At 43.9% G+C, this 14,542-nt stretch overlaps 1 protein-coding gene across 5 annotated transcripts in view; it reads right to left on the reverse strand.

The window, feature by feature from the left end:
- Positions 1 to 14,542, reverse strand: part of SLC22A23 (solute carrier family 22 member 23) — a 113,643-nt gene that overhangs the window by 66,573 nt on the left and 32,528 nt on the right. Inside the window, exon 4 of one of the 5 annotated variants that reach the window (XM_037382336.1) lies at positions 7,377 to 7,523. The exons of the other annotated variants lie outside the window; for them this stretch is intronic. Within the exon in view, the coding sequence (XP_037238233.1) occupies positions 7,423 to 7,523 (101 nt within the window). The 3' untranslated portion in view covers positions 7,377 to 7,422. Of the gene's footprint in view, positions 1 to 7,376; positions 7,524 to 14,542 lie in introns of those variants that run through there. 5 annotated transcript variants of the gene reach the window in all.

Raw genomic sequence — 14,542 nt, forward strand, 5'->3', positions numbered from 1 at the left:
ATTCGTCAGCCTGACCACAAGGAAGCTCTGCACCATGACTGCCGAAGTCCTTCACACCCAGCACGCGCATTCCCTGCAACATGAAAACTATGCCATGTTTCCAAATAGCATCACAGGTTGTTTACAGAGACAAGCCAACTAAAGATATTTTTATTCTCGTCTCCTAAGACCAATTTATAATTAGTATCTTTTGAACAAGATGCACTTGCAGCACAACATCAACATGCTGACTCAAAATAGGGGTTCTCCTGCCAGTGGCCTCCCCAGGACAGCTCTTCTCAGTGACTTCCGATGTAACAGCATGCTGGGCCATAGGAACAGGGATATGGGCTGGCTGCAGGGCACAGCACAGACTAGGAGTTGGGCAGTGAAGGAAAACACTTGCAGGGGAGCTGAGAAGTCCCTCGAGAAGAGGTGTTCCTTCTCCAGGCAGACAATGCAGCCACCACTGCTCTAGCCTCTGTACCACTGGCTGATGTCGACAGAGTCTCTTCCCTTTCACAGAAACCCTAAGACTTGCTTTGCTGCTACGTGAACATGCAGCAGCTGCTCGGCAGAAACAGTTCCATTGCAGTGACTGCCGGTGTGTTTCCAGGCAGTTCACGTTACAGCATCCCTCCTGTGTCCCCTAAGCCCCCCTGCAGTTGTTCTGCCCGGCTCAGAGGGTACCAGCCACACAGCTCCCCTCTGAAGCATCCCTGAGTGCAGCCTTAAATACAGGCGCTGCTGTAATGCTTTCCACAGCATACAGATAGAGCGCTCCAGCTACAACAAAGGCTCCCTTGTGCTTCGGCACAGCCTGAAAGGGGGTGAAAAAGAGTATGCTATGGGATATGGCTGCCAGGAAGCTAGGGAGAGGCATGAGGGGGTAGGAAAGGAGAGAAACAGAGCCAGATGAGGGAGAGCAACAGGAAATCTGGATCCAGCTGCCTCCTCCTCCTCCTCCCCCCAGCTTGGTTAGAGTACAATACCCGGGCATCTGCAATGCACAGCATTCTTCTCGCTTCCTCTGCATTTCTGAACAGGAGAGCTGGAACAGAGCAAGGGGAGCCTCTGGGGTCCCACCTGCCCTGTGGTGCTCCTCCTGTGGACAGGGGACAGCAGGCACCACCCTAAGGGCAGCGTCCCTTCCTGCCCCTGTCTATCCCTCTGCGCCCCATCCAGAGGGCAAGGGAAGCCAAGACCAGGCAAACCTTTCAAGTCTCATTGTGGGATAAGGCAATTATAACCCTTTGTTTTCCCAGAACTGTCAACTGTCAAGGCAGGTTGTTTCACCTAGCAATTTACCTTCCCAAATAAAACCACACAGAAACACACAAAAGGAAAAGCAAGAAGTCTGCAGACTGCAGCAACATCCACCCTGAATTCTTCTCTTAAAAAAGAAACTCTGTGGGCTTAAATGCAAGGAGAAATATTTATGACAAACTAAGCAACCCTCCTAAACATAATTAGCCGTCTCATTTTCTTCAATTATGAGGTCACCAAGATTCCTTTCCATACTTTGCCAGCTTTTGCTACGGAAAAAAAGCACCAGAAACCTCATAGATTAAACCCCCACTAAATTAACTTGGCTTGCTGGCCTCCTTTGGCTTCAAATAAGGAAAACCGTTACCTCAGGAGAAACAAAGCTTGCCACCTGCACTCACGGCACTCTAGGACATCTTCAACACAAGTGAGAAAGTTAATTGAAACAGCCACTGCAGCGAACTGAGAAACAAACATTGTCCACTGAGACCTGCTTAATCAGATGCTTTTACCAACAAGGTGTCCCACGTCCATAAATTTGGCATTTCTAGACTGCTGAAGGTCCTCCTCCTATGCTAGTTTTGCCCTTCCATGCAGCAAAAACTTGCTTTGTTCTGTTCTGCTAGCAGTTAACGAAAAATTAGTAAGATCATCTCCTGGAGCATGTTCCCTTATCACAATACAGCACTGATCTCTGCAAGCAAAAACCCCCATATTTTCAAGGAAGGCAAAACATTAGGTCATATATGCAAGAGACACTTACTACCTCCCATACATGGAGACATGCATACTTCTGGGCTGTACAGCAAGGTTTCCAAGTCTTGAATTAGCCTTTGGTGCCCCAAAACTAACAGCTACATTGCTTTGCCTAAGCCATCATGACTATAACAACTTTAACAGAGAAATAATCCCATGGAAAACACTGGCCAGTTTCCAAGACAAATAAATAGCTATAATCTGAGAACAGCTCAAATAGTAATTACAGACAGTGGTCAGTTGGGCAGTGCATGTGGAGCAGCCAGAGAGAAGGGATAAACTGACTCACTCTTAACGCAAGGGAGGCAGCTTGTTACCCCTGCAGCGTGGACGGGCTACAGCTGGGGCGGTGCAAGGGAAACCAGTGTGTGCCTCAAAACAAACCTCTCGTGAACCTGTGCGTGGTAGACCGCTGCACATGGAATTGGCTCCCTAAGAGAAGCTGTGTCTAATCCTGGCACTAAGTCACCCTTTTCAGCTCCTGGAAAGAAGGGTACTTGAGTCTGTGCTATCCAACTCAGTCTTCCACGACCAACACAACTAAAATGCAAGCTGCTAGGGATCTGGTTTGATTTTATACAGCTGTCTCTTACAGGAAAGCTAAGTTTTAGAGAATCAAATTAGTAGTTATTTTGTTTCTAAGGTAAAATCCATAGGGCTTTACAACAAAAACACCAGCATTTCTGATGACCTGAAGTGTCACTGCGAGAGCAGCAGTCCAAGCTAAACTGCGTACCTCAGCAATCCTAGAAATTTGTGAGTTCAAACACAGTTAAAATGAAATGAAAAGCCTTGTATTTCTGTGATCACTGTGGGAATGGCATACTTTGTTCTGATGGGACACCCTTGCCTTATTGGTAGACATTTTGCTGCAAACTGACAGAAATTACCAAAGAACTCAAGCATCAGATTGAAAAATAATACAGTTTTTTCTACCAGCCATCAATTCTAGCCAGTACTCGTCACGTGTGCAGTTACCAACAGCACCCGCAGGGAACAAAGGAGCACAGACATGGTTTTAACCGATTTTCTTTGCTGATTCAGAAAGAATCACCCTCCCACCAGCAAGGCTGGGCAGTAGCCATACAGCCGAGCTGTACTATTACTTTTAGGCAACCTGTATGACCTTGTTTAGAGACTGAAGAACGCCACAACTGAATTAAAAATGGTTCAGTAAGGCAAAAAACAATTGCCTTTTGCCTTTGGAAACCTGGGGTAAAACATGGTTTCAGCCATGAAGGAAAACTTCATGTGTTCTTAACTGCATGGGCTGCTATGAACAGAAAAAAAAACCCTACCACCCACTGAGGAAGACTCCATTTAGATGCAATTGCCAGTGCTGAAGAGACCTTCAGAATTTAAGCTCTGCATATATACGAAAAAATTAAATACAAATACAGTAGGGAGGGGATCAATTCAAAGGACTTGTATTGGCCACTAAGTTACCCCATGTACTAGGTGGAAACAAACCTTGTTAAAAAACACAGCCATTCCTTCTGCTTCTTGCACCTTCCCACAAAACCCATCCTAGGAGTACCCATCCCTCCATCCATAGTTAGGAGGGCTTGCGTTAATTGGTTGCCCCGAGGTATTTGCCTTCAGCAAGACACTTTCCTTCTTGGAGGCACAAAAACTACCTTGAGAAACAAGTGTGTTGCCTCTGCCACTCTCCCAGTCCCGCTCCCCTTTCCCTCTTCAACACAGGGATCAGAAATCCACCAACCAAATGTGCCTTAACGCGTAAAAGACATTTGCCCTCACCCCATCTTGCCCAGCATGATGTGCAGCGTGTGGATGGAGATTCTTTCTCATCAACTGCACCTTGGAGCCAGGTGGTACAACATGCAGTCCATGGTGGGCATCAGTCGTATTTAACGGAAAACAGAAAGGTGCACAGGCAAAGCGCAGTACACAATATTGATTCTCTCACCTGAAAAAAAGCAAAAGCTCTTCGTTTCAGAGAACAAGACCAGGAAACATAATGGGATCCTGGGAAACCTAACAGGAGCAGCTGAGCACCCCACTCCACACCACTTTCGCTGTGGCAGACGTGCCGATTTGTCACCTTTCGACACCAACAAGACAGGACAGGAAAAACATAATGCACACCCACCCCAACAACCTTCAGTGCCTGCTGACAGATCCGAATCCCACCTCGCCACGCAAGGTCTCTCTCCAGAAAGCGCAGGAAGGCCCTGAACAGAGCCTGACTCAGCCTTTCACAGGGGGGGAAGCTCATCCCCTAGGAGCAAGATCTGTGTTTTAAGGGTGTTTCCCCACTCCTAGCTAGAGACAGGCATGCAACAGCCATCTCAGTCAGGAACATGCCTCTTTCATAGCCTAGTTCAGAGGAGGCTGCCATTACTACTGCTAGTTGTTAATAGACCAGCCCCCCTAGCTAACATTGAAGAGATCTGCAGAACAGAACTAAAGATTTTATCTCTGAACCTGGCAGCAGAGAGGGATTAAAAACATTTTCTATGAAGACATATGAACATGCGGTCAAAGATGGGACAAGCCCCCTGTAGCAGATTTTTGTGATACCACTTCACTTTCAGGACAAGGTGGTAGACGCTGCGATGTTAAGAGTACATTAATCCTAGACAAAAAGCCTGCAGCTTCCAAAGGGTAGATTAATTATTAAAGCAGCAGCAATAAAAATATTCAGTAGTTCAGGACTTATACCTATATTATAGGCAGATAAGTACTCCAATAACCTTGTAGTTCAATTTGTAGATTCACTCCCTGCTCCCTGTAGGTAGCAACATAGCCATCTGAACTCCCCCATTTTCATTAATTTCCCTTTGTAGGAATAAATTAGAAAACATAACTAAGAAGCACCCTGTACACAGTAGTAGCAGCTTCCTCCATCTTCCCATGCTCTCTCTTCTCAGCCCCCTTAAGACTACAGCACATTTGCTTCACCAACCAACAAGCCAAAAGAGGGATCACCAAGATGATTAAGAACTTTTAAATACATCTTTTTTTATTTCAAAATAATCAGGATGACAAATACTGGGAGACTAAAGATAAGATCCCTTGGATTTTGAACAGATGCTCCATAACACCCTTGGCCTTTCAGAAGTCAGGTTTATCACTAGAACACCCCAAACCCAGACATTCAGAATAGGGATGGGCATACGTGCCCTCAAGAACATCATAACTTTGGAGAAAAAGTCCGTTCCTGATAGGTACACATGAAGATCACCTAGCTTTGTGAGTAAAAGCAGAGCATATTCTGTTTGAATGAGGAATAGTTGTTGTTAACTGACAGGAATTAAGTTTCACCTCTGTGCATTCAACCCGAGTGAACTCCAACACACCCATTTATAGATATGAAATGCAAAAAAAAAAGCAAAAATAAAGTCTTGCAGCGCTGGCTGTGCGTCATTCAGTTGAGCAACTCCAGCTAGCAGTATTTAACTTGGTTAAATGAAAAAGTTGGTAGGGAGGCTGGAATCTCAGCAATTCCTCAACAGATTAATTTACTGTATTGTCTCTTGAGGGGAGAAGTTTTAAGTCTCTGATGTGTGTACCACTATACACTGTGAGTATTAAACAGGAGATGACAATTGCCAAGGTGGCTGTCCTCCAGTTAATCAGCCTGCTTTGACTCAGAGTCATCTGTGAACCACCGTTGAAAACCAATTGCTTGTTTAATGGGGCAGAAAGATGAAATCAATTTCAATATGAATCTCTAAAGTGTCCCTCTTATATAAAAGTGCTGCCTGAGGGAGCGAGGGGCACTTACATTTCCTTCTGGTTGTGCCAGTTTTACTTCAATTTGCCACCCCTACAGGTATTGAATTATAAAATTACATGAAGAAAGAAGCTGTAGCTGCATGCAAACCGTATCTCTTTGGTTCATAGCATCCTCAAGACAGACAGAACTTCTCCCTGGTCTCCAGGAAGGTGACAGCCATACCCTCAACTGAGATTAGTTAACACTGACTCATCAGGTGTTTCATTAAGCAGCTGTGTCAATGGAGAAACCAAACACAGTGAGCAATGCTAATGCCAGCTGCTGCCACCAGCACCCTCAGTGCTCTAGGAAGAAGTGGTGACTGCTAGGGTGGAGGGCGTTCCAGGGACAGGTCACCCTGGCACGGATGGGGAATTGTCTCCAAACAAGCAAAAGCCATTAAGTGGCACTGTCAGGAAATCAGGGTCAGCAGGAAGGCAAACACACACACACACACACACAGAGCGTTATATGCCTTTGCTCAGGTGAGGAGCACTCACATCGGATCACAAGTGATTTGCTGACTGTACTGCATCCCATAATCTTTTTCCATTCCCAGACACCTAAAGGCAATAGCACCATTTTAGACTTAACCCTTTTTTCCTCTTCTGTTTTAAACAAATTTCCTAAGTTAAGAAATAATTCAATTTTACATTTCAACCTGGGAATTAAAGAAATGCATTAACAAAGAATTTAGGAAATTTTGCTGGTTTGCTTTTTAATAAGATTTTATGCCAGAAAGTCTGCACACACAAACAATTTATGTGATCCTTCACTAACATACCAAACCAGAAAACAAACATTTATGCTACTTTAGGAAAGCAAGAGACCACAGCCTGGACCAGGGGTTGACACACCACCCATCCCACCTGCACCCTCCCTGTGCTTTCCAGTCACATTTCATTACTTTGTGGCTATCACACAGAAACACCCCCGTGTCATGGAGGTGCGCGCCAGCAGGTCTGTGTCCCCACCAGATGCACAGTGCATTGCCTCTCACAGAGGCAACGCTACGTTCTTGTGCAATGGCTTCACACACAATGTGGGGGTGCCATCTCATTTCCCAGTTATTTTGAAAGCAGATATTCCCAAAAGCATAGCTTGCTCCCTCCCTGTCCCTTGCCCCAGCACCACGAGCAGTGTCAGGGTGCTTAGTCCCACCAGAAGCCAGGCGATGGAAATGACAGTGGACAGCCTACCAACACATTAATCCTCATCCTACTGCCCTCTCTCACTTCAGTCAAAGGCTCCATATCCACAGAGAAACTACTTGATGCCACAGTAAGGAATTTCTGTCCCTTAAGACAGCCTAAGAGATCACGCACATACTCAAAAATGAAATCTCTTACGTCACCTGCAGTGTGTTAACATTGCAAAGAGTCAAGCACTCAAGCACTGCAGAATTAAAAAGCCTGTGTTATCTTCCTGTAAATCTAGCGCCTGATCTCATACCATTCTTATCATCACATAGATAACTAAGTCTGCAAATTGTGTCTGCCAGTCTCTCATTGTGCTTTGTCAACAGGCCACCTTTAGGGGATAAGGTACACAGGATTAAATGTTTCCAAACCCCACAAGAAGGATACATAAGAAATGAAGAAAAACCAAAAGCAGCGCTTGGGAATTTGTTTCCCTCTGGAACAGTAAATTCTAGCAGCATCCAGGCAGCCCTGCATCTCTCACCTTTGACTCCACAGCTCACAGGCTTTCCAGAAGCTTCCAAAGAAAGGTTCTGACTTCACATCCAGAGGCTTTGGACTACCACCCTCAGTTATCCCAGCTGAAATGAACGGAGGAAAGAATACTCATGGGGCTACCAGGTGCATAACAGAGGACACTAATGTCTGCAGATCTTGGGAGCAACTGCCTCTGTCGCCGCACACCTGTGCAGCACCCAGGTATCACCAAATATTTCAGGGTGTCCTGGATCGTGCTGAGTCAGCATTTTCCGTAAGCCAGTCTCTGGTCACTAAGAACTTGATGCAGAAAAAGAGAAATGAAGCTATTGTATGCAAGTGCACGATATACGTTGTGTGTAGGATGGGGGTTTTGATCCCACAAGAAATTTTAATATTTTGACATGTACTTTCATCCAAGTCTATTTTCATTGCTTAAGGATTCCCATGATACAACAGACTAGTTTAACAAGGAAAGAAACTGCAGTGAAAATATAAGATCTAGGAATCCACGCATGAGGAATAAAACACGTATAGCATTTGAAAGCCCCACGTTATCTCCAGAGAACACAGGTATTAAATTTGATCCAGAACAAAACATTTACAGTTTTTCCAGCACAGGCAGATGCCAGAGCATTCAAGCATTTTCTGCAGAAAGTTTCCATCTCAAAACAATACAGTTTTCAAAGAACAAACATATATTATTTTTTTAAGCAATCTTCTCATCCTCCTAAGTCCCATGCCCTCATATGCCATGCTTTCCATTTAGTGCTTCATCATGTGCCTTTTACCAGTTTGCCGCCATTCACTCATACATCCATCTTTGCTAGGTCTGCTGCTAATATTTCAGAACTCCAAATGAAAAAGAGACCTTGACTTCCCATTAAAAAACAGCTGAGTGAAAGAGAGTTTCTTCCCCTCCCTGACCTTTCCATGGGAGGGTGGCCAGCTCAGCTGGAAGCCACATATGCACTATTCCTCACTCGTCATTTCTTTAACTTCCTTGGGGTCCAAGGACTGTAGCCATGTCAGACAAGTTTGCATGCTTCCACTAGAAAAATTTATACTTCAAGAATTCAGTTTTCCTCACAGGACGATGCCCTGATTTCTTCCCTTTTGACTTTGCTTCATCTGAAGCGTGCTCTGCCGTACATGAGAAACTCATCTATGTACAGCTCGTCACGAATGCACATGGACGATGTGGTGTGAGGAGGAAAGAGCACGCTGCAGGTTATGACTCCCTCATCTGTATCAGTCCCACCGCTGTTGCAATCACGCAACAATCCTAAGGTGGATTTGTTCAACGACAGAGCAGAGCAACTGGCGGTGGTGGGCTGGGAGTATCACTCCAAGAGGTACTTTTGAATTTTTTTGTTTAAGCCACATCAGCTGGGCACAGCTGATTTTGAGCACAGCTACCAAACCAGTGAAATTAGAAAAATTCAGGAGGCAGCAACACGTCGCAGGAACTTCAAACGGGCTGTGCTGTTCGAGGGCCACAACTATGCTTTCGGATTTTCACAAGACAGCGCTGGGCAGCATGCAGTCTGCCACCCCATCAGCAAAGCCCACCTTCCTGCATTCTCGCCTCCCCTGACATTTATGTTTGACATTTGCATCTGTTTGCCCCCTAATTGGCTATTTCAATAGAAGAGCAGAAAATCAGCTCAGCAGAGTAAATTGTTTGTTGGCTGGATTAAGTGGCTGAAGAGAGTGAGACAAATGTCAAAGCCAGTAGAAAGAGAGGGATGCAGGTGAGCAGGGCTGCTCCTCCCGGCAGCAGGAGCTGCTGGGCGATTCCCCCAGGATTCACCTTGGGAGTCACGTGCAGTCGTGAGAGTGCAAACACAGTTCTCCTGCACAGTGACCACAAAATGGGAACGCTATATCCAGTAATTACTGTACCTCAGTATCTTACCAAGATCACAGTTCCCATGCAGAAAAATCTTTCCTTAAAGACCACCAGGAAAACACCAGTACTGGGAGGACTGGGTGTCGGGCACATAGGCAGCAGCTCCACCAGACCCTCACGGCACTGACAGCCTCTCCAAAGACAGACCTCTCCAGGTACAGACAACACGAGACAGCTTCGCCAGCCACATCCTATTCCTGTCCTGATCTGCCAGCTTGCAGAACAAACAGAAAATGGAAGTTTTATACTTCTCTTTTAAATGAGATTAAATCGAATGTATTTTACACCGAATGCCTGTCTTGAAATGGTCTCAAGGTTTACATCCGAACAGTACCATTTCATACCAATTATACAGTATACAAGTATAACTACAATGCAGTATAAAACCCCCTAAACTTAAAGAATGTTTGGTTTGGCATTTAACCTTGTTATTTAAATTTAAGATACTACTGTAACTAAAATTATATTATTTGAAATTAGGATTGTGCATAATACTTTGCAGACCAGTATTCCCAATTCACCGTCATCAGGACAAATTTGTTTTCATATAAATAGTTAAAATCTTAGTGAATTCTTTTAATATATTAGCAAGCATTGTAGTGTACCTTTCTCACAGATGTCTTTTCCAAAGAACAAGCACTATTCCCTTCCAGTGCTGAGAAAAGTAAAACTCACTCTTTTCAGCACTACCATCTATAATAAAAGAAACGGGAGACACAGCTGAAGCTTAAACACGTAAATCCAGAAACTTCCCTTTGTGTTTTCTTATTTTACACAGTATAATATTTTAAAATAGACATGGACATCCTGTAGTCAGACATTCTCAGGTAGCCACCTAAGTATCAATCAGAAATTAATTAAGCAAGCAGAAATTAAAAAACCAATCAAAACACTGAACACCATGACAATCCCAAAGATTCTGCAAATGGTCTGAGTAGATGATCAAGGTCATACGAGCTCATCAGACAATTCAGTGCAGAAAACATCTTTCAGCATCTTTATCCTAGACACAAACATTGTGAACTCTGCCCCTCAGTTCAAGCCCTAAACCTTTTTTATCCCAAAGTCAAAACTAAAATCTAGTCTCCTTAAAGGGTAAAATTTACTGAAGCAAGACCGATGGAACAGCAACAAAATGACCTTTTCAAAGAAATCGGGTCTTTCCAGCACTGTAATACCAGATAGATGATCTGCCTTTCTGCTCCTGAAGGTTCAGGATTGATCATGGGCTGCCAAGTCCACGATCAGGATGTTTTACTCCGAGTCACAGATTATTCGTTGTCATCAGCAGACTGGATACTTCATTTATTCATTAATCTCGATGCTGCTAAGAGAAGCCAGACAGAAAAGCAGAGATCGCATAGCCAAAACCTGATCGTATTTGGTTCTCCAACTGAGCTTCAGAAGTTTTAAACAAATCCAAGGCTGGTATCCTCACTCTGAAAGCTGAAGTAAATAAAATTAAAGCCATACAGATCTCTATACATTATTTTTAAGAATCCTTTTCTCTACTGCCAGTTTATACACTCTTCTCCAAGACAAGTTAGTCAGCGCCTAGAAGTGGTGGAAGAACTTCCATCTGCTACTGCTTCAAAGACAGCTATCCTGAAAGGAAATATCAACCTGTCCAAGGCATAGGTTTCTAAACGTACTAGACCTACCATCCGTACCAAGATGCAATTAAACACTGTCTGATCTTTAAAAAGCCTGCAGGAACAAAGTTTTAAATCCCATGTACTGGAATGACCCACACTGAATAAAGGAGTGACTGGTAACAGCCTGATCTGTTTTCACCAAGAGAATTTCCTGACCTAAGGCTGCTGCAATAAGCTTGCAAGAATCAATTCATCTACGCTACAAGCCACAAGGGCTCTTAAACTGCATCTACAGCAGGGCACTACAGCAAGCTGAATTTGTAACATGGCTTTTGCAGTCCTTTCTCTCTCCTTAACTCCTCAGTCACCTACTCCTGCTCTCCTTCACCCACACTCATCCAGCGCTGGGGTGCGCTTTTGAAGGGAGAAAGGCAAGGGGGAAAATGACTTAAAACCGAACAACAAAACCAAGAGTTTTCTCCTGGTTTAGACCCTTGTATCAGTTCGCTGTAGGGCCAGCAGCAGGTGGGAGCACCAGCCAGGGAAGGACGGGCAGACCCAGAGCAGGCAGATCCAGGTCAGCTTCGGCCGTCCCAGAGCTGCTGTCAGATTCTCCTGCAGGGCAAAAGCTTCAGCCTGTCCCTGCACTGTCGTTTTGAGATTTTAACTACTCCCAGCAATCAGGGCAGAAAGGATGTGCTTTGTGTATAGACATAAATAAAAGGCCCTCTCCTGCTTGGATGGCCAGGTGGGTTATTTCTCCAACATCGCTGCTTCTGTGAGGCATCTCCTCCGCGCTGCTGTGAGCAGAGCCATGCTGAGTGGCACTGGGCAAGCAGGACATGCATTGGTGGCCGAAGAAGGGACAAAGACTACGGGTAAATAAACACAGAGCTGTCCTGGCAGGAGAAAGCACCAATATCTCCAATGGAAGTCCCACCTGAAAACTGAAAACTCCCAATGAAGTACAGCACCGAGGCAGCAGTGCTACTCAAATCCACACAAGCTACCACAACAAGCTGCTGGCTTCATCTGGCTGTGTTTTTGATTCCAAAAAAATTAGGATATGAAATCTTTAATTGCTGTTATTATTCCTCATTGGATAGAAGCATATTTCTTATTTTAGAAAAATATCTATCACATTCTCTCTCAGCAGCAGGAAGAGAAAAGCAGCAGCTGTGGTACATATTGTATATTCTATTTTCTTTATTTTCCCTCTAGGTCACACAGCGGCTATTCTTTTTCTCAGCTTTGCCACATGCTACTGACCCTGGACCGACACAAAGCAAAGGACCGACTCAGCCAAAGACCACCCTTAAAGAACAGGTCAGGAAGGGGAAAAAGGCACTTTCTGAATGAGTATTTTATTGAAATGCAATACTCAGTCAAAAAGGGTGAATTTTGTCTCCTGAAAAAGTCAAATCCATCAGGTTAAAAGTTTACAAGATGCAGACTGAACTTTTCATATTTTCTTCCAGACTTCACTAAAGAAAAAAAAAAAAAGCAGCAGAACAGGACAACACTTCAGGCTGATTCACAGCTCTAAACTCACACGTGACATCTGAAAAGACTCAAATGGGTAGAGTCAAGGTTGGTACAAAGCTTCTCCTGCCCAAACTCCAAAGCACTCAAGTGCAGTAATTGCATTTCTATACTGTACAGATACAAGAGCAGCCATTTTTTCCAATAGATGAGTAACATTGACAGCAGCTTGCTTTATTTATTTAGATTTCAAAGCAGAGACATTTTTAATGAATCTGTAATTCAAAAGCTCTTTTAATTAATTTTCCTCAAGCTTCCTAGAAACACAGACTTGGTTTTGTGCCTTGAAAAACAAGTCAGTCAAGTTCCAGGCAAAAACCCCTATTTCAAAGTCAAAGCTATAAATGAAACAAAAAAATGGGATCTTATTAAGAACACTGGTTGCAATTTCACCACATAAGCTATTTCTACCATTATACAATCTTTATAAGTTGCTCTTGTTTTTCCTCCCTGCCTTCAATCCATTTTTGGTTGCTATAACAAAAAACCATTTCTTCCATTATATTGCTTTTTGCCTCACCACATTATCGACTCCGCTTCCTGTGTGTTTTTTATTATAAAACTGTAAACTGAGTGCTTATATCCAGGAGGCAGCTACACTGCCCGCCACCACAGGAGTGAAGTCACACTGGAAGCAGCACTGGAAGCGAGGAAGGCCCCTAAAGAGCTGGCAGAGCAGCACGTTGTTCCCTCTGGACAGCAGTTTCAGATCAAGCAGAAGACACCAGGGATTTATTTGTTTATTTATTTTAGACAATGATCCCTGGTCCACGTGCTTAAATATCCATTGAACTGAATGCTTCACAGTGAAAACACCCTCCTTATTTCTCCAGGGAATTAGCCTCAACTGTTTGGATAACAGATGGTACATAAAGTAACCTACCTACGGCTTAGTACCGGGGCACACAGGTCTTGCAGTCTGCTTTTTAACAGAATTATTAATTAAAGTGCACAGCGTTCCAGCAGAGCTTGCCCTCTTCCACTGCACTGTGGCACTTCTCATGTGCTCGGCTGGCCAAGGCATGTGCAAACATCAGGCTCCGCTGCTGCTTCTGCCAGAGATTATTCTCCTCTGAGAATACACAGCAGCAGAATGAAATGCATGTCCTTAACCTAATATATTGAATATGTGAGGTAAGCCACTGATGGAGATGTATTTGCACTTAAACGCCCGACTGTTTGGGAGAGCACCGAGGCATCAGTGCACAAACTAATAGTTTGCTCTACAAGAAGGTGATCTCTGCCACAGCATTAGGACAGAAAGCTGGAAGAAGCCACAAGAACAGTTAGTCTGCCCTGAATTCCTCCAAACACAAGCCAGTAAGAGAGAGATGCTGGTGCATCCAAGAGGGGTGCAGGAATGAGGGTCTGGAACTTCTGATGCAAATACTGGACCATGCTCCCTCTGGCAGTTCAGCACAGACACTTCATCAAGCAACAGCTACATTTCCAAGCCACAAGCCTTCTTCAACCACCCTTCTTCTCTAAGATATTACCTGTTTTATTACCAAGCTTAAATTCAAGATCATCTATAGCTGAAAGACTCCTTACTGAATGTGTGGGGTGACTAAAGCAGACACACTACTCATATCTGGAACTGGAGTAGTGCTCGCAAAGATTTGCGGATCATTCATTAGACTTCAGTAAGCTGATTTCTTCTCTCACAATTCACACCACAACCAGAATGCAAAGAATGTTAGCAAACAAGTTTTCAAGATACTAACAAACACTTACGTCTCAACTTATCTCTAAAAACTACTAAGTCTATGTACAATTCATTTAAGAAGGGACCAGATGTTCTCAAAAGACAAAAACATAGCTCATACTTTCAGGTCCATCAGTAACTGCAGCGTATGACTTCAACAGTTTCATTTGCAATGCAACCTTGAGTAGTTTTATTTAAAAAATAAAGAGAAGTGATATGAGTACTGGAACAGCATGTATGATTGAATTCTGTAGACTGGCAACAAATAAAATGAAGAATTAAAACAAGAGTGAACTTTTTATTGTATCTGACTAAATAATATGCATTTGCAGAAATCCTGCAACAAGAGTTGCCTGCAAATTTCATGCT

Source organism: Falco rusticolus, chromosome 3 (genome assembly GCF_015220075.1).
Source record: "Falco rusticolus isolate bFalRus1 chromosome 3, bFalRus1.pri, whole genome shotgun sequence".
Lineage (NCBI taxonomy): Eukaryota > Metazoa > Chordata > Aves > Falconiformes > Falconidae > Falco > Falco rusticolus.